This window comes from Pseudophryne corroboree, chromosome 1 (genome assembly GCF_028390025.1).
Source record: "Pseudophryne corroboree isolate aPseCor3 chromosome 1, aPseCor3.hap2, whole genome shotgun sequence".
NCBI classification, from domain to species: Eukaryota; Metazoa; Chordata; class Amphibia; order Anura; family Myobatrachidae; genus Pseudophryne; species Pseudophryne corroboree.
Window position 1 is genome coordinate 700,619,349 of NC_086444.1, and position 19,405 is coordinate 700,638,753.

At 45.6% G+C, this 19,405-nt stretch overlaps 1 protein-coding gene across 6 annotated transcripts in view; it reads right to left on the reverse strand.

Annotated features, from left to right (window-relative positions):
- The window catches only part of PIP5K1C (phosphatidylinositol-4-phosphate 5-kinase type 1 gamma), a 336,412-nt gene that overhangs the window by 18,884 nt on the left and 298,123 nt on the right, over positions 1 to 19,405 (reverse strand). For 5 of the 6 annotated variants that reach the window (XM_063914840.1, XM_063914837.1, XM_063914838.1 and 2 more), the window contains 2 exons: positions 19,301 to 19,402; positions 9,638 to 9,737 (listed from right to left, as the gene is read on the reverse strand). In XM_063914840.1, coding sequence (XP_063770910.1) covers positions 9,638 to 9,737; positions 19,301 to 19,402 — 202 coding nt within the window. Of the gene's footprint in view, positions 1 to 102; positions 164 to 806; positions 858 to 9,637; positions 9,738 to 19,300; positions 19,403 to 19,405 lie in introns of those variants that run through there. The other variant, XM_063914839.1, reaches the window with a different exon arrangement.

Here is a 19,405-nt window from a genome sequence, read left to right on the forward strand (position 1 = left end):
AAATTCCATATGTATAAGTAACATTGTGTCAACGCTGCTTTGCAGAGTTCCCTGGAAGTGGAGGCTGTATTGCACTAGTAGTACTCACACAGTCAGTGGACGAAGAGGCAGAGTGCATCCTGCTGAGGCGGGGGGAATAGACCCAATATCGCCCATCCGTGAACTTGTTGAAAGATGAGATGAAACCAACAAAGAGGTGAAGATGAATGGAGAAATTGTGAGAATGAAATGAGATGGCCACTAGCAAGCAAAGTCATAAGCAAAAGTTATTATTTGAGAGATAATTAAATTGAAAGGAAACTGAAAATGTGTATGCAATGTAAAAAAGAAATGTACATAGTGGTAGAAATGGTGCAAAAACTATTAGCAGAAAGACAGGGGAGAGAGCGGGAGGCAAACCTACTCAGTGATGGATAAAAGCAGGTTAAGCAATTATTAGTTGCCGGACTGCCAGGAGGATTAGAAACAAATTGAAGGGACTTGCCAAATTCTAAACAAGGCACTAAATGCATTTACACTCCTGCAATGGAAGGGATTAAGTATGACACTTCATGCATATTCGAGTTGTGCGGATTTAAGAAACAAGAGAACACAATTCAGTGTTATTCCTGTAAAGTGGGACATGCTTTTTATCACAACAATCCTGAAAGAATTTAATGTCTAATGTGATTTTTTTTTACATCTCAGACATGATGCATTACAAATCTGACACTGACCAGAACTCCTGACCATTCTTACATGCTAACACAATGCACACACATGCCCTGCCAAAAGTAGACCGGTAAGTACATGTATAGAGCACTTACTGAGGCCAGAACTACACTTCAACGGTAGCTGAATGCAGCTGACAGCTGAACCTGTGGGACAGCAAAATTACAGATGTAGCCAGAATTATTTGGAAATCCTGTTATTTACTTCTGTTTAAATATTTCTTTACATGACTGTGCAATGGTTTAACAAGAACTACTGACCAGGACATGAGATTTATTAAATAGCAATTATAGCTTTGCACCATTAAAGCCTAACTTACTGCTAAACCAAATATATTCATTTAAAAAAAAAAAAAAAGGCTGGCAACTTTCAAGGTCACCTCCCATATGGTAAAAAAGAATTGTGAACGTGACTTGGCACAGGGTGCAGTTTGCACAGTACAAATGAGAGCAGACATGAAATGTACACAACTCCGCTGTACATTTCATAGTCCATGCCTAAACAGGGTGATGTGAAACTAAAATCAAATTGTACAACATGAACTGTGGCATCACATAGCCAAGTTTGCACATGGATGGTTGGTCTTTTGTTCACCCCAAAAAACATTTTTAAGAGAAGTCTACAAAATTCATGGTTATTTGACCTGTTTTATTATTAGAAAAAAAAAAAATTAATTTGCAAATTATTAACCACAATACCCTTATTTAGTTACTGGTCCAACTAACAATACCAATTTGTAAGAATTAAAAGCCTCTATACATAAATATACACCCCATACATCAGTTTTTCAAGATGACACTTAAGAGAACATGAAAAAAATATATATTCAGAATGACTGATATAAATAGCAGAAACTGAAATCCCTCGAAGACACATCAAATACTCCGTAACTAAAACAAGCTATGTAGTTTTACATTTAAATGTAATACCTTAAAAAACAGATTTTTCATGTAATATGCCTTCAACTTCCCAAAGAATTTAACACATAGTTGATTAAAGGTTTTAATCTAAAGCAGAAATTCCTAACCACGGTCCTCAAGGCACACCAACAGTGCAGGTTTTAGTGATATCCAGGCTGCAGCATAGATGGTTAAATCAAAATAACTGAGCTACTAATTAAGTCACCTGTGCTGAAGCCTGGATATCACTAAAACCTGCACTGTTAGTGTGCCTTGAGGACCGTGGTTGGGAATGCCTGATCTAAAGTATATCAGGTGTTTAATGTTTCAAAAAGTTTGTACGTTTTTTAAAGTTTGTATATTTCTTTATTTAGAAATTGCCATATTCATCTAGAAGTCTTTAAGTTTGAGACCTCTATTCATTGCAAGTACAATTTAAATAGACCTTTATAAACAGAGCCAGGCATAGGCAAACTAGGCAATTGCCTAGGGCATTTGATATGCCTAGGGGCATCAGCAGCTTCTGCTGATTAAAATTATATGTGGCATGCCTATATTCTGTTTGTAGCATTTCTTATGCAGATACAGCCACAGTCTCACACAATATATAGGCATGCTGCATATCATTTTAATCAGCAGAATCTGCTTGTGCATCCTCGCCACATAGCAATGCAAATAAGATGCATTTACATAAAAAAGGTTCCCGACGTTAGCAATGAGGCAAGATGTATGAGGACACATCTGTATCCAAGCAGAGGCAGAGGTCACAGTGTTAGTGGCAGTGTGAGTGCTGTGTGCATGTGAGTGGGTTGGTTGGTTGTGCAGTAGTGTTCGGAATATGTGTAAGGGGCACTATGCATGTCATTATGTGTATAAGGGCATTACTAATGTGCGGCATATGTGTAAAAGAGTGTAAAATGTGTAAAAGAGTACTACTGTATGTGTGTCATTATGTGTATAAGGGCACTAATAATGTGCAGCAAATGTGTAACGGTACTACTGTATGTGTGTCATGTGTATAGGGGCACTAATAATGTGCAGCAAATGTGTAGGGTGCACTATGTGTGTCATTATGTGTATAAGGGCATTAATAATGTGCGGCATATATGTAAGGGACATTATGTGTAAAAGGGCATTAATAAAGGTTGTCATAATGTGTAAGGCGCATTATGTTTATAAGGACATTAATACTGTGTAAGGGGCATCACTGTGTAGAATTAAGTGTATAAATGCATGACTAATGTGTGGCATTATGTGTATAAGGTACTCTACTATGTGGCATTGCGTATAGAAAGGGCACTACTGTGTTGTCTAATATGAATAAAGAGCATTAGGGTGTGGTGTAATGTGAATAAGGAGCAATTCAGTGTGATGTAATGTGAATAAGGGGCTCTACTGTGATGAGTAACGTTTATAAGGTAAAGTGATACTACTGTGGGATGTAATATGAATTATGGATACTATCTCATGATCAAATGTGAATAAAGTTGCAGTGCTGAGTGGCGTAATTGGAATTGGGGTTACAATTGTGTAGCCATGCCCCTTGCCAGCAAAAACACACCCCTTTTTGCGCTGTGTGCCAAATGTGCGAACTGTTCCTATTTCAAATATAGGGTGTACAAACACCAAAATAAGGACTGCTATGGATGAGGGGTGATGGTGCTGGTGCAAGGTCAGAGGCGGAACCGACGGTGGTGCTAGGGGGCACCAGCCAAAATCTTGCCTAGGGCATCATATTGGTTAGGGCCGGCTCTGTTTATAATTTACCTTTTAATATGACATGTTGTATTTTGCGAGCCACAAAACTCAAAACAGGGTTTTCAAAATAGCTTGTGTTATAGTCTCTGCTAACAGATTTGGTGAAGGAGTGGTGGTATCTTTCACTGCTCAACAGAGGTGGCAGACCTGATCCCACAAACTACTTTTACTGTATCTTAGAACTGGGGAAGAGGATGCATTTGAATGTATGCCTAGTATGCACTTTCGACTATTGCAGTTCAGCCCTTACAGTAATCCTTAGAAACTGGAAGAAAATAAATGTCATACAGTAGTTCATCCTAGACAGAAGATTAAATGCTTCCTTCTGATATAGGGACAGGATGCAGAATTATATTATCAGGTCTGAAGCCATTTTTTCAGAGTTGAAGGTAATATCCCTTTTTTGGCCATTATGGTTCCCGGATCCATGTGTTTTGTGATTGCGGACGCATAAAAAAAACCCCAACTTCATTTATCTAGGAATTTGATTCACCAAGATAGTGCTGGCTTTCGGGGCTAATTGGACAGCTCGTGGGGGAGCAGCTACAGTAAATTACCACAGCTCACTGAACTCCACCCTAAGTGTTCCACAACTTTTTTATTTTTATTTGTTTTTTAAACAAAGTTTAATGCAACGGTCACAGCAGAGAGAGGCAATGACATAAATACAGTGGCCAATAAACATCAAAAACTTAGCAAAGTCACTACCTATCTAATTGTAGCATGTACACATAATTACCGGTTTTATCATTATGGGGAGGGAAAAAGGAGATAAAAGACTAGAGCAGTGACTCTGTGGCAGACCGTATAAAGGAAGAAACATACAGAGATGAAAGAGAAAAAAAGCTCTGGGTGGGTGGATACCAAACTGGAAAAAATAAAAACAGGAGGAGAAAAGTTAAATTAACCAATTTCAAATGGAAAAGGGGCATTTTGTAAGGCGAGCCAGATTCCCCAGATTTTAATTGTATGATTTAGAAGAATTATTAATAAAATTGGTCATGTATTCCATTCAGTATGTATAAGTGTAGAGATGGGGGAGCAGGTTGCATCTAATCAGCTGCAATCTTGCAAGAGGTAGCAGCGGCAATTTGATGTATGAGTTTATTTTGATGCCTAGTTGGCATCTGGACACCCAGAGGTAGACGAAGAAAAAAATAAGATTTTAAACCTACCGGTAAATCTTTTTCTCCTAGTCCGTAGAGGATGCTGGGGACTCCGTAAGGACCATGGGGATAGACTGGCTCAGCAGGAGACATGGGCACTAAGAAAGAACTTTAGGTATGGGTGTGCACTGGCTCCTCCCTCTATGCCCCTCCTCCAGACCTCAGTTAGAGAAACTGTGCCCAGAGGAGACGGACAGTACGAGGAAAGGATTTTAGTTAATCTAAAGGGCAAGATTCATACCAGCCCACACCATCCACACCGTATAACTTGGGATATACGAACCAGTTAACAGTATGAAACAACACAGCATCAGTCCGAGACTGAGGAAAACTGTAACATAACCGTTATGTAAGCAAAAACTATATACAAGTCTTGCAGAAGTAGTCCGCGCTTGGGACGGGCGCCCAGCATCCTCTACGGACTAGGAGAAAAAGATTTACCGGTAGGTTTAAAATCTTATTTTCTCTTACGTCCTAGTGGATGCTGGGGACTCCGTAAGGACCATGGGGATTATACCTAAGCTCCCAAACGGGCGGGAGAGTGCGCATGACTCTGCAGCACCGATTGAGCAAACATGAGGTCCTCCTCAGCCAGGGTATCAAACTTGTAGAATTTTGCAAAAGTGTTTGAACCCGACCAAGTAGCAGCTCGGCACAGCTGTAATGCCGAGACCCCTCGGGCAGCCGCCCAAGAAGAGCCCACCTTCCTGGTGGAATGGGCCTTTATTGATTTTGGTAACGGCAATCCAGCCGTAGAATGAGCCTGCTGAATCGTGTTACAGATCCAGCGTACAATAGTCTGCTTGGAAGCAGGCGCGCCAACCTTGTCGGCTGCATACAGGATAAACAGTGCTTCTGTTTTCCTGACCCTAGCTGTTCTGGCCACGTAAATTTTCAAAGTTCTGACCACATCAAGGGACTCGGAATCCTCCAAGTCTCGCGTAGCCACAGGCACCACAATAGGTTGGTTCATATGAAAAGACGAAACCACCTTTGGCAAGAATTGAGGACAGGTCCGCAATTCCGCTCTATCCATATGGAAAACTAAATAGGGGCTTTTATGAGACAAAGCCGCCAACTCTGACACTCGCCTAGCCGAAGCCAAGGCTAACAACATGACCACTTTCCAAGTGAGATATTTTAACTCCACCGTTTTAAGTGGTTCAAACCAGTGCGACTTAAGGAAACTCAACACCACGTTCAGGTCCCAAGGTGCCACTGGAGGTACAAAAGGAGGCTGAATATGCAGCACTCCCTTGACAAAAGTCTGTACTTCTGGGAGAGAAGCCAATTCCTTCTGAAAGAAAATGGATAGGGCCGAAATCTGAACCTTAATGGAGCCTAATTTTAGGCCCAAATTCACTCCAGTCTGTAGGAAGTGAAGGAAACGGCCCAGATGGAATTCTTCCGTAGGAGCATTCCTGGCCTCACACCAAGAAACATACTTCCGCTATACACAGTGATAATGTTTAGCTGTCACGTCCTTTCTAGCCTTTATCAGAGTAGGAATGACCTCATCCGGAATGCCCTTTTCCGCTAGGATCCGGCGTTCAACTGCCATGCCGTCAAACACAGCCGCGGTAAGTCTTGGAACAGACAGGGCCCCTGTTGTAACAGGTCCTGTGTCTTAGAGGAAGAGGCCACGGATCTTCTGTGAGCATTTCCTGCAGATCCGGATACCAGGTCCTTCGTGGCCAATCTGGAACAATGAGAATTGTCTGTACTCCTCTTTTTCTTATTATTCTCAACACCTTGGGTATGAGAGGAAGAGGAGGAAACACATAGACCGACTGGAACACCCACGGTGTCACGAGGGCGTCCACTGCCACCGCCTGAGGGTCTCTTGACCTGGCGCAATACCTCTGTAGTTTTTTGTTGAGGCGGGACGCCATCATGTCTATCTGGGGCAGTCCCCACTGACTTGTAATCTCTGCGAAGACTTCCTGATGAAGTCCCCACTCTCCTGGATGTAGATCGTGTCTGCTGAGGAAGTCTGCTTCCCAGTTGTCCACTCCCGGAATGAACACTGCTGACAGTGCACTTACATGATTTTCCGCCCAGCGAAGAATCCTGGTGGCTTCCGCCATTGCCACTCTGCTCCTTGTGCCGCCTTGGCGGTTTACATGAGCCACTGCGGTGATGTTGTCTGACTGAATCAGAACCGGTAGGTCGCGAAGCAAAGTCTCCGCTTGACGAAGGGCGTAGTATATGGCCCTCAGCTCCAGGACGTTGATGTGAAGACAAGTCTCCCGGCTTGACCAAAGACCTTGGAAGTTTCTTCCCTGTGTGACTGCTCCCCAACCTCGGAGGCTCGTGTCAGTTGTTACCAGAATCCAGTCCTGAATGGCGAACCTGCGACCCTCTAGAAGGTGAGCACTCTAGCCACCACAGGAGAGACACCCTTGCCCTGGGGGACAGGGTGATCAACTGATGAATCTGTAGATGTGACCCGGACCACTTGTCCAGTAGGTCCCATTGGAAGGTCCTCGCATGGAACCTGCCGAAGGGAATGGCCTCGTAAGATGCCACCATCTTTCCCAGGACTCGAGTGCAATGATGCACTGACACCTGTTTTGGCTTCAATAGGTCCCTGACCAGAGTCATGAGTTCCTGGGCCTTTTCCATCGGAAGATAAACCTTTTTCTGGTCCGTATCCAGAATCATGCCTAAGAAGGTCAAACGAGTCGTAGGAACTAACTGTGACTTCGGGATATTGAGAATCCAGCAGTGTTGTTGTAACACCTTCAGTGCAAGTGACACGCTGATCAACAAGCCGGGAAAGGATACGCCATAAGAATCCTTTTGGGAATCTGCAATTTCCTGTCTGGAGATTCCCACGCCTTTTCAAATAACTCGTTCAGCTCATGAGAAGGGGTAAAGGTTACCTCCGGTTTCTTTTCCTTATACATATGTACCCTCGTGTCAGGGACAGGGGGTTCCTCTGTGATATGCAAAACATCCTTTATTGCAATAATCATATATTGAATACTTTTAACCAATTTTGGCTGTAACTTTGCATCATCGTAGTCGACACTGGAGTCAGAATCTGTGTCGGTATTAGTGTCTACTATTTGGGATAGTGGGCGCTTTTGAGACCCAGAGGGTCCCTGCGACATAGGGGCAGGCAGGGCCTGACTCTCTGCATAATTCCTGGACTCAGCTTTGTCCAACCTTTTGTGCAATAAATTCACATTTGCACTTAAAACATGCCACATATCCACCCAGTCAGGTGTCGGTATTGCCGACGGAGACACCACATTCATTTGCTCCACCTCCTCACTAGGAAAGCCTTCTACCTCAGACATGCCGACACACGCGTACCGACACACCACACACTCAGGGAATCTTCTTATCTGAAGACAGTTCCCCCACAAGGCCCTTTGGAGAGACAGAGAGAGAGTATGCCAGCACACACCCAGCGCTAATGACCCAGGAAAAAAAACACAATATGTTTACCCAGATAGCGCTGTTATAATGTATTTGCGCCAAATTATGTGCCCCCCCCTTTTTTAAAACCCTCTTTCACCGTGGTAAGCAGGGGAGAGTCCGGGGAGCTTCCTCTCAGCGGTGTGCTGTGGAGAAAATGGCGCTGGTGAGTGCTGAGGAACAAGCTCCGCCCCCTCAGCGGTGGGCTTCGGTCCCGCTGAAAAATTAAAAAAACTGGCGGGGGATCTCTTTTATATACAGTGCCCAGCCTGTATATATACTTATTGCCAGATTTGGAGGTCCTTATTGCTGCCCAGGGCGCCCCCCCCTGCACCCTTACAATGACTGCCGTGTGTGTGCTGTGTGGGAGCAATGGCGCACAGCGTTAACGCTGTGCGTTACCTCTATGAAGATCTGAAGTCTTCTGCCGCCTCTGAAGTCTTCTTTCTTCACATACTCACCCGGCTTCTATCTTCCGGCTCTGCGAGGAGGACGGCGGCGCGGCTCTGGGACGAACGGCGAGGGTGAGACCTGCGTTCCATTCCCTCTGGAGCTAATGGTGTCCAGTAGCCTAAGAAACAGAGCCTAACATTAAAGTAGGTCTGTTTCTCTCCCCTCAGTCCCTCGATGCAGGGAGTCTGTTGCCAGGAAACTCAGGAGAGCTCCCTGTAATGCACCCAGTCTCCTCTGGGCACAGTAATCAACTGAGGTCTGGAGGAGGGGCATAGAGGGAGGAGCCAGTGCACACCCATACCTAAAGTTCTTTCTTAGTGCCCATGTCTCCTGCGGAGTCCCCAGCATCCTCTAGGACGTAAGAGAAATAATAATAATAAAAAAAACAACTTCGGTTCGCATGGGACAGGGATCTGGAGAATAAGGGAGATGAGGTCAGTGACATCCTGCCAAAGATTCAGAATTTTTGGGCATGACCATCAAACATGAAGGAAGGTCCCTTCAGAGGCACAACCTCTTCAGCATCTATTCGCTGTATCTGGAAACATTTTACTGAGGTGGGAAGGTACACAGTACCACCTATACAATAGTTCAGTGATTCTCAAACTGGGTGCCTAGACACCCTGGGGTGCCATAAGGCTCTGGTAGGGGTGCCTCAGGTTGGGGGTCAAGGTAAAAATCAGTGCTAGTGGCTGCCAATCATAAAACATGTGGACAATCAAAAGTACAACAGTACACCACCACATAACTGAACCTATGGATGACATACAAGTACAATTTACTTATTTTTCCCTAGGAAAAAAAAAAAACAAAAAAATTATCTTAGGGGTGCTGAGAAAAAAGAAAGAAAAGGATGCTTATACTCTAGGTCTTCCATTTATAAATGTTCTACTTTCTTTTAAGCACAAATCGAACTGGAAACCGCATTTTCACAAATCTCAGATGAGCCGTCCCCATCCAATGTATGACCTAAGTCAGCTTCCAAGGCACACTCATGAGCGTCATGCGAGGGTGATGGCCACTCAGCTGACAAAGAATATATGAGGGAAATTAAGCCTCCACAACTTATTTTCTAAATGACATTATTATTATTAAAAATATTTTTTATATGGCCAAGATTTATTTTAAACTCAGTATATTGGTGGACATCTCTTTAATGTTCAATGACTGTAACTACCCAGTTAGTTACTGCACCTAAAATACTTTATATACCAGTGAACTTACAAAATAAATGTCTGTTACAGGCACCTCATCATCTTCCTCAGACCGTTGACTTCCTGTTTCCTCAATAGGGCAGATCTTCCCCACACAACCAGAGGCCTCTCTGCAGAACGAAAGAAGCACTTTCAAAATGTGTTACATGGACATAGGCACAGTCTGAGGTACATAGATATCTTCTTATCTCTCCTTACTCAGAGTATCCACACAGTTTGTAAGAATGAGGCTGCACTTTTGCTTAATGTGCAGATAATTTAATCCATGCAATAATCAACGTTTCAAAACCCCTGGGCGCTTTACTTCAGGATAGACATATACAATATACACAATAGAGAGAGATATTATATTATAATATATATATATATATATATATATATATATATATATATATATATATATATATATATATACATATACATACACACACACACACACACACACACACATAAACAGGATGAATAAACCGGCACTCCCTGGTCTAAAACTTGATGCTCCGGTGCCTTCCAATTTTGATCACACATGTAACACGAAAGACGGCGACACTTGGAACCGGCTTGTAAACAAGAACTTTGTAGTTTAATTGCTCATGATGCAGACATTTTGGGGCTGAACCTGCCCCTTTGACTCGGGGCTGATTTTAAATACCTACCGGTAAATCCTTTTCTCGTAGTCCATAGAGGATACTGGGGTTCCATTTAGTACCATACCCAGTATAGATGGGTCCACCAGGAGCCATGGGCACTTCAGAGTTTAATAGTGTGGGCTGGCTCCGCCCTCTATGCCCCTCCTACCAGACTCAGTCTAGAAACTGGGCCCGAGGAGACGGACATACTTCGAGAGAAGGATATACACAGACAGTGGTGATATTCGAACCAGCACACACATAATCAAAAGGAAAGCCATGCTAACCAAACAAGAAACATGAACAGCAACAGCTGAACCAATACTTAACCAAGTAACACTACTGGAAACACGAAGCACTGGGCGAGCGCCCAGTATCCTCTACAGACTACGAAAAAAGGATTTACCGGTAGGTAATTAAAATCCTATTTTCTCTAACGTCCTAGAGAATACTGGGGTTACATTTAGTACCATGGGGACGTACCAAAACTCCCAATACGGGAGGGAGAGTGCTGAGGTTCCTGCAGAACTGATTGACCAAACTTTAGGTACTCAGAGGCCAAAGTATCGAACTTGTAGAACTTTGCAAATGTGTTCGTACCAGACCAAGAAGCCGCACGGCAAAGCTGTAGAGCCGAGACACCCCGGGCAGCCGCCCAGGAAGAACCCACTGAACGAGTAGAGTGGGCCTGTACAGATCTTGGATTCAGCAATCCTGCCGTGGAATAAGCATGCTGGATAGTTAGTCTGATCCAGCGAGTAATTGTCTGCTTTGAAGCAGGACACCCAATCTTGTTGGGATCATAAAGCACAAACAGCGCGTCCGATTTCCTGTGGCAAGCTGTCTGCTTCACATATACCTTCAAGGCCCTCACAACATCCAAGGACTTCGAAGTAGCCGAGGTGTCAGTAGCCACTGGCACCACAACAGGTCGGTTGATATGAAAAGTCGACACAACCTTAGGAAGAAACGGCCGACGCGTTCTGAGCTCAGCTCTATCCTCATAGAAAATAAAGTAGGGGCTCGTGAGACAATGCCCCCAAACTCTGATACACGTCTTGCTGATGCCAAGGCCAACAGTGTTACAGCCTTCCACATAAGAAACTTTACATCTACCTCCTGTAAAGGCTCAAACCAATCCAATTGCAGGAACTGCAACACCACGTTAAGATCCCAAGGAGCCGTAGGAGGCACAAAGGGCAGCTGCATGTGCAGAACCCCCTCAAAGAAAGTCTGAACCTCAGGGAGGGCAGCCAACTGTTTCTGGAAGAAAATGGAAATGGCCAAAATCTGGACCTTTATGGAGCCCATGCGTAGGCCCACATCCACACCTGCTTGCAGAAAGGAGGAGGAAACGTCCCAGTTGAAACTCCACCACAGGAAACTTCTTGGCCTCACACCAAGATACATATTTTTTCCAAATACGATGGTAATGCTTAGACGTTACTCCCTTCCTAAGTTGGATCAGAGTAGGAATCACCCTGTTCGGAAACACCTTCCAAACTAAAATCTGACGCTCAACTTCCATGCCGTCAAACGTAGCCGTGGTAAGTCTTGATAGACAAACGGCCCCTGCTGTAGAAGGCCCTCGCGAAGAGCAAGAGGCCTCAGATCATCTATCAGTAGTTCCAGAAGACACGCGTACCAAGCCATTCTTGGCCAGTCCAGAGCAATGAGGATCGCCTGAATCCTTGTTCTTTTGAGAATCCATGGGATGAGCGGAAGTGGGGGAAACACGTACACTGACTGGAACACCCATGGAGTTACCAGCGCGTCCACCACCACTGCTTGCGGGTCTCTTGACTTGGAACAGTACAGCCGGAGCTTCTTGTTGAGACGAGAGGCCATCACGTCTATCTGAGGTACTCCCCACTGGCTTGTCACCTCTGTGTGGAGGCCCCACTCTCCTGGATGGAGATCGTGTCTGCTGAGGAAGTCTGCTTCCCAGTTGTCCACTCCCGGAATGAAGATTGCCAACAGTGCCACTGCGTGTCTTTCTGCCCAGAGAAAAATAATTCTTGTTACCTCTGACATTGCAGCTCTGCTCCTCGTTCCACCCTGTTGGTTTATGTAGGACACCGCCGTTACATTGTCCGACTGAACCTGAATGGCCTGGTCTTGCAGAAGATGTGCCGCTTGTAGAAGGGCATTGTATATGGCCCTTAGTTCCAGAATGTTTATTGGAAAGATGGCTTTCTGACTTGACCACTTTCCTTGGACGTTTTTCCCCCGCGAACTGGTCCCTAACCTCTGAGGCTTGCATCTGTGGTTTGAAGAATCTAATTTAGAATTCCGAACATGCGGCCTTCGATCAGGTGAGAAGTCTGCAGCCACCAGAGAAGCGAAATTCTGGCTTTCGGCGACAGGCGTATCCGCTGGTGCATGTGAAGATGTGATCCGGACCACTTGTCCAGAAGATCCAGCTGGAAGAATCTTGCATGGAATCTTCCATACCTCGTAGGCTACCATCTTCCTCAGAAGGTGAATGCACTGATGAACAGATACCCGGGCTAGCTTCAGGACATCCCGGACCATTGACGGGCTCACCAACGCTTTTTCCAAAGGAAGAAACACCCTCTGTACTTCCATGTCGAGTATCATCCCCAAGAAGGAAAGTCTCCTTGTCTGTTCCAAATGTGATTTTGGAAGATTAAGAATCCATCCATGATCCTGAAGTAGTTGAGCTGAGAGAGCAATATTCTGCAACAACCTCTCCCTGGAAGATGCCTTTATCAGTAGATCGTCCAGGTATGGAATTATGTTCACTCCCTGCTTGCGGAGGAGGAGCATCATCTCTGCCATGACCTTGGTGAACACCCTCGGTGCAGTGGAGAGGCCAAATGGAACTGACAGTGACAGTACTGTAGTGCAAGCTTTAGATAGGCCTGGTGAGGCGGCCAGATTGGAATGTGAAGGTACGCATCTTTGATATCCAGAGATACCAGGAATTCCCCCTCTTCCAGACCTGAGATTACCACTCTCAGAGACTCCATCTTGAACTTGAATACCCGCAAGTAGGGGTTTAAGGACTTTAGGTTTAATATCGGTCTTACCGAACCATCCGGTTTCAGTACCGTGAACAGGTTGGAGTAATAACCCTTGTTCTGTAGTTGAGGTGGAACTGGAACAATAACCTGTGTCAGAACCAATTTTTTAATAGCCTCCTGCAGGACTGTACTGTCTTCCTGAGAAGCTGGCAAGCCTGATTTGAAGAATCTGTGAGGTGGGAGTTAATGAAATTCCAGTCTGTACCCCTGGGCTATAATATCTTTGACCCAGGGGTCTAGGCATGATATCACCCAGACGGGACTGAAATCTTTTAATCTTGCTCCCACCTGCCTGACTCTCAGGCAGTGTGGTCCACCATCATGCCGAAGCTTTTGAGGAAGCAGAACCTGAGGTCTGTTCCCAGGAACCTGCCGCTGCAGTTTTTCTAGATTTACCTCGACCTCAAAGGAAGTGTAAGGACCTTTGGATTTTTTTAAAACTTTGCGGACCGAAAGGACTGCAGTGTAGGTGCAGGATATGATTTCCTAGCCGGTGTAGCTGCGGAAGGAAGATATTTCGACTTACCCGCAGTTGCCTTGGATATCTACGTATGCAGTGCGTCCCCAAACAGGGCCTCACCTGCGAAGTGCAGGCTCTCCATGCTTCTCCTGGAGTCTGCATCCGCAGTCCATTGGCGTAGCCACAGTCCTCTGCGTGTTGAAATTGCCATAGCTGTAACCCGTGCGATAAGCAGGCCAATTTCCTTCATGGCCTCCACCATGAAGCTTGCAGAATCCTGTATGTGATGCAAAAGCAAGTGAATTTCACTCCTATTCATGGAATCTAAATCATCAATTAAGGCGCTGACCATTTTACAAGGGCCCTAGAGATCCACGCACAAGCAATAGTGGGTCTCTGGGCCACGCCTGCAGCTGTGTACAGTGATTTCAGCGTAGACTCAAGTTTGCGGTCAGCCATATACTTTAAGGAGGCTGCGCCAGGGACAGGTAGAACAACCTTTGTAGATAATCTAGACACAGAGGCATCCACAGTAGGTGGGTTTTTCCACTTCTTCCTATCCTCCTGAGGGAAAGGGAAAGAAATGAGTAACCTTTTAGGGATCTGGATTTTTTTTCTCTGGATTTTCCCAGGTTCCTTCAAATAAGGAGCTTAACTGCTTTGCTGCAGGCACAGTAACCGAGGATTTCTTTTTTACATTAAAATAAGACTAAGTCTTCAACAGGTACCTTCTCTGTGATTTGCAATACGTCCCTAATGGCCTCAATCATAGCTTGCACCCCTTGGGCGAGAGCTGCGTCACCCCTCGTCATCAGTGTCAGCCTGCAATATCTGGGCCAGTGTACGCTTTTGTGGATATGTGGGTGGGGTGAGAGGCGCAGTTGTGAAAGCTTTATCTTTATTCATCAGATCCTCCACAGATTTTCTTAAAAACTGTGTCTTCTTCTCACTATGGTATAATTTGGTAGAAATATTTGAAATCATCCCCCTTATGGAGTCCACCCAATGGGGTTTGGACCCAGAACCCTGAGAATGTGCGGGAACTGTCCAGGTGAAGAGACTCTCCAGGTGAAGAGAAACACTCCGCTGTACAAGATACACTGGGGGTCATTCCGACCCGATTGCTCGCTGCAGTTTATCGCAGTGCAGCGACTGGGTCGTAACTGCGCATGCGCCGGCGCATGCCGGACGGCCGAAGACAGTCGGTCCGTAGCGATCGCTTCTGCCTGATTGACAGGCAGAGGCGGTCGCTGGGCAGGAAAGGACGGTCTGGCCAACGCAGGCATGGCCGGACCGTGCGAGGGGCAGGCCGCAGCGGCTGCGTGACATCACACGCAGCCGCTGCGACCAGGGGAAGCGAAGAAGTTCTCCCGGCCAGCCGCAAGAGCTGTGCTGGCCGGGAGTTACTCCTCAAATGCAAAAGCATCGCCGCTGTGCGATGCTATTGCATATCTGCGAGGGTTGGGGGGTAGGCGGCACAGACATGCGGGGTGGACTAGCCCTGTGCAGGGCGTCCCCCCGCATGTCTGAGTGCCTGATCGTAGCTGTGCTAAATTTAGCACAGCTACGATCAACTCGGAATGACCCCCACAGTTCTTTGATATGGTAATGTGAGATATATGCACACATACACACACAGGAAAATGTCAGACACAATTTCCCACAGAGAGAGCCCCAGAGTATGAAGAAACCAGCCACACAGCGCCTTATATAGCTAATATAGTAATAAAAGCCAGGCGCAGACTAACTACCCTTAATAGGGTAGTCAGTACTATTTACTTGCTTCCCCTACCTCTATAACCCCCTGGTACCGCAGAGGTATGCTGGAGTTGTCGGGAGGGGCAGTGCTTCCCCGTCAGTGTCCTGTAGTAGAGATCTGCAGGGAGAAAATGGCGCTGGTGAGCCGCTGGGTCTGCTCTGAGTGAAGCCCCGCCCCCGGTAATGGCGCGCAGCTTCCCGCACTTTCTTTATACTAGCCTGAGGTGATATATGTCTGACAGCAGGTTAGAGTCCCTGTCAGAACTTGTTTTCCAGTGTAGGGTTCAGCGGTGGCTCAGCGCACCCCTCAGCAGCGTCCACATACACATTCATATGCTGTCTGAGCCTTCTGGAGCGCAGCCTGCATCCAGAGCTGCGCTCCTACCCTTCTGCCGCCATACCCGCCGGCGACCCGCTAACCAGGACGCCGGCGCTGTACTCACCACTCTTCATATCTTCTGGCTCTGTTAGGGGTGGCGGTGTGCTGCAGGAGGGTACGCTCGCCGTGGTGGGGCTTGCGAATGACTCCCTCAGGAGCTCAGTGTTCTGTCAGCGGAGCAACGGGACCATTAACTCTTTAGGAAGTTAGGCCGTTCTCCCCCCTAAGTCCCACGAAGCAGGCAGACTGTTGCCAAACAGCCTCCTGTAAAATAACGAACTCAAAAAAAAAAAAAAAATAATAATCCTCAAGAGCTCCCCTAGCAAAGAGGGAGGAGCCAGCCCACACTATTAAACTCTTAAAGTGCCTATGGCTCCTAGTGGACCAGTCTGTACCCCATGGTACTAAATGGAACCCCAGTATCCTCTAGGACATAAGAGAAATCTTTGTTTTCTGATGGCACAATGTAAACAAACTTTGTTTAATGCACAAAGTTATTAAAAATATTGGCTAAAATGACCTTCAGGCTGTGTGTATATGGTGTATATGAAACATAAATGCATTCTGTGCTTAGACTTCGGTCCCATTGCCATGATATCTCATTATGGTATGCAATTATTCCAAAATACTTCTGGTCCCAAGCATTTTGGATAAGGGATACTCAACCTGTATATACATATTATATATATGAGTGGTAAGTGCAGTCATGTACCCCGCTTCTGGGGTGGCAAGTGCTGTGGTTTTAGATCTGTTTGTATATTGCAGGGTTAATCTTATTAACTGTGGCCACAAGCTTTTTCATGCACCCCTATGTAGACTCAATTATCTTTAACCTGTGTCAGCTGTTCCTTAGTAAATTATCAGCCAGTGTCAAGTGACTAGTGTACCTTTAAAAGCCATAAGGTATTTGGCAGGTGCACATTAAACCAAGTAGGTATATTTGCAGTTATATTATGTGTGAAACAGTTGTCAGGTTTTAAGACTCTGTGATAGTGTAGGATACCTTGGCGATCGGTTTGCAGGCTTATGTGCATTGGCCAATTCATTAACTAAACCCCCATCATTTATTTGTTGATGTGGTGAGGATATGTGAGCTTGCTATGGTGAGTGCTGAATTTTCTGTTTGTATACATATATATCTCCCTCTCTCTATCTATACCTATATCCCAAAGTCCCGCACGCTCATCGTCTCCAGGATAACCGGAGGGTGCTCCTAATGGGCCCAAATTCTGGGTCCACTCACATATACGGATATATATCCATGAGGTGGAATGGAGCACTAGCTAATGAAATTCTTTACCACAGAGATAAAAAGATCATTCACTTTATTCACATATTTCTGTAGAATGGCGTAATTGTCAATGTTTTGATCCCAAGACTGGCGTATAGTTAACTTCCACAACTCAAACGATAAAACAAAAGTGGATTCAACATAGTATTGTTTATATACAAGAGTGACCCCACATAACCTCGCGGTCTACCGCTGACCGCAAAGTTCCCACCATTGGATACAATGGAGCGCCTATGCGCTACATGTATCTCGAGTGCGCCGCCTGAGTGACATGACGTGGCGCTCCCTGATTGGCTGAAGGGACCCTCTTTGACAGCAGTCACGGGGGGTCCCGCCAGTCGGGGAAAGGGGTCCCATGTGTAAACATGGGACCCCTTTCAGTGCGTGGATCGTGTTTTGCGTTTTTTTATTTTGCCAAGTACGTGGATTACAAACAAAGAAGAGGACCGATCTACACTGGATTGTTGCGAGTATAATTTTATTTACAGGTACCCCTTGGATTCTACGTGGAGAAGGGGACAGACTCTTCGTGTCAACATAGGTAAGTATGTATGTTGGTGTGCATGTATGTACTGTCACGGTGTGTATGTAATGTTTTTATTTGGGTATTTTTTTTGTAGTAGAACTACAGGTACCAGTGTGCCCATTTCCCCCCCACATGCTGGTACTTGTGGTTCTCCAAGTACTAGCTTGGAGGGAGGCTTGGCTCTTGGGTGGCTGGAGGGGGGGACCCCTTGATTTAAGGGGTCCCCACTCCTCCAGGGTACCCCGGCCAGGGTGACTAGTTGGGGATTTAATGCCACAGCCGCAGGGACCAATATAAAAAAGTGTACCCCGGCTGTGACATTATCTCTCTAGTGGAGCCCGGTGCTGGTGTGAAAAATACGGGGGACCGTCTTTTGTCCCCCATATTTTTGGCACCAGGACCGCACGCAGAGCCCAGTGCTGGTTGTTAAAATACGGGGGAACCCCTGTCATTTCCCCCCCAGTATTTTTACAACCAGGACCGGCTCAAAGAGCCCGAGGCTGGTTATGCTTAGGAGGGGGGACCCCACGCATTTTTTTTCAGGATTTTCTTAACACTTTTGTGCCGTCGATGAAGTCGAATCCAGGCCGCCCACTATTCGTCAATTGGTACGTTTTTCGACAGCGGGACTGTCGAATCCGTTATTTATTGAATATATTGAATTCGGGTCCCGGCGGGAGGGTTTCGACTGTCTAATTGTGTCGAATCCAAAAACGTCGAATTTCAGCCGGAATTCGACCGCAATTGCATATACCCCAAAATCTCTTAAAAATAAAAAAACAACAACAACTTTAAAACAGGCTCTCAAGACACACTTCTTTACCAAACCCAGCTAACTCTTATCATAACTCTGTTCCACTCTCACAGTCTACCCAATCTGTGTCACCCCTGTCTGCTCCTCCCACACGAGCAGGGCCCTCTTCCCTCATGTGCCTTTCCTTCCCTCACTTAAACCATCCCTTGGTTTTCTGTCACGCTAATATTTATTTCAGGGTCTGCTGAGATGTTTATATACCCTGTACTTGTCATATATGGTCTTGAACCATAAGGGTGGGTACACAATGAGACGACGGACATTTGTTCTGACAACGGAAACTAATGCCCGCCAGCAAGGATTGCCCGTAAAAACTGCAGCGATGTTAATGAAGGACAGAACGATCGTTCCATCCTTCATTACCAAAAACAAGGACGATAGCGAAATTGCTAGGTTTGACATGCAGCACGGACAACCAGAGACAGCCACTAGTGACAAGTGGGAGCACACAATTATGCATGCACACTAAGCGTTGTAGGCGATAAGTCGTTATGAAACTCCATATCGGCCCGAAATTGCTTGAGTGTGTACCTGGCTTAAGTCACTGTTTTCTTGTTCTGCTTATTTGATTATGTGCGCTGTAACTGGGCACTACTACACCTTGTGGTGCTACATAAATAAATAATAATAATAAAAAAATTTCAGCTTTAAAATGGTATAAAACAAAACGCTATACCATACTTAAATTACATGACCGCTTGCTAGCATGGAAGTGGTAGTACAAGTGTAGTCATCACAGCTAACAAAGAACTTATCATAGATTCTCTCTCACCCTTGCTTTTCTTCTTCTGATCCAACCACAGTGCTATGTCTAGGCTCCACCTCAACTGTAACTTGCTGAACTTCGTCCTCTGTTCGGATTTCCTCATGGGTTCTG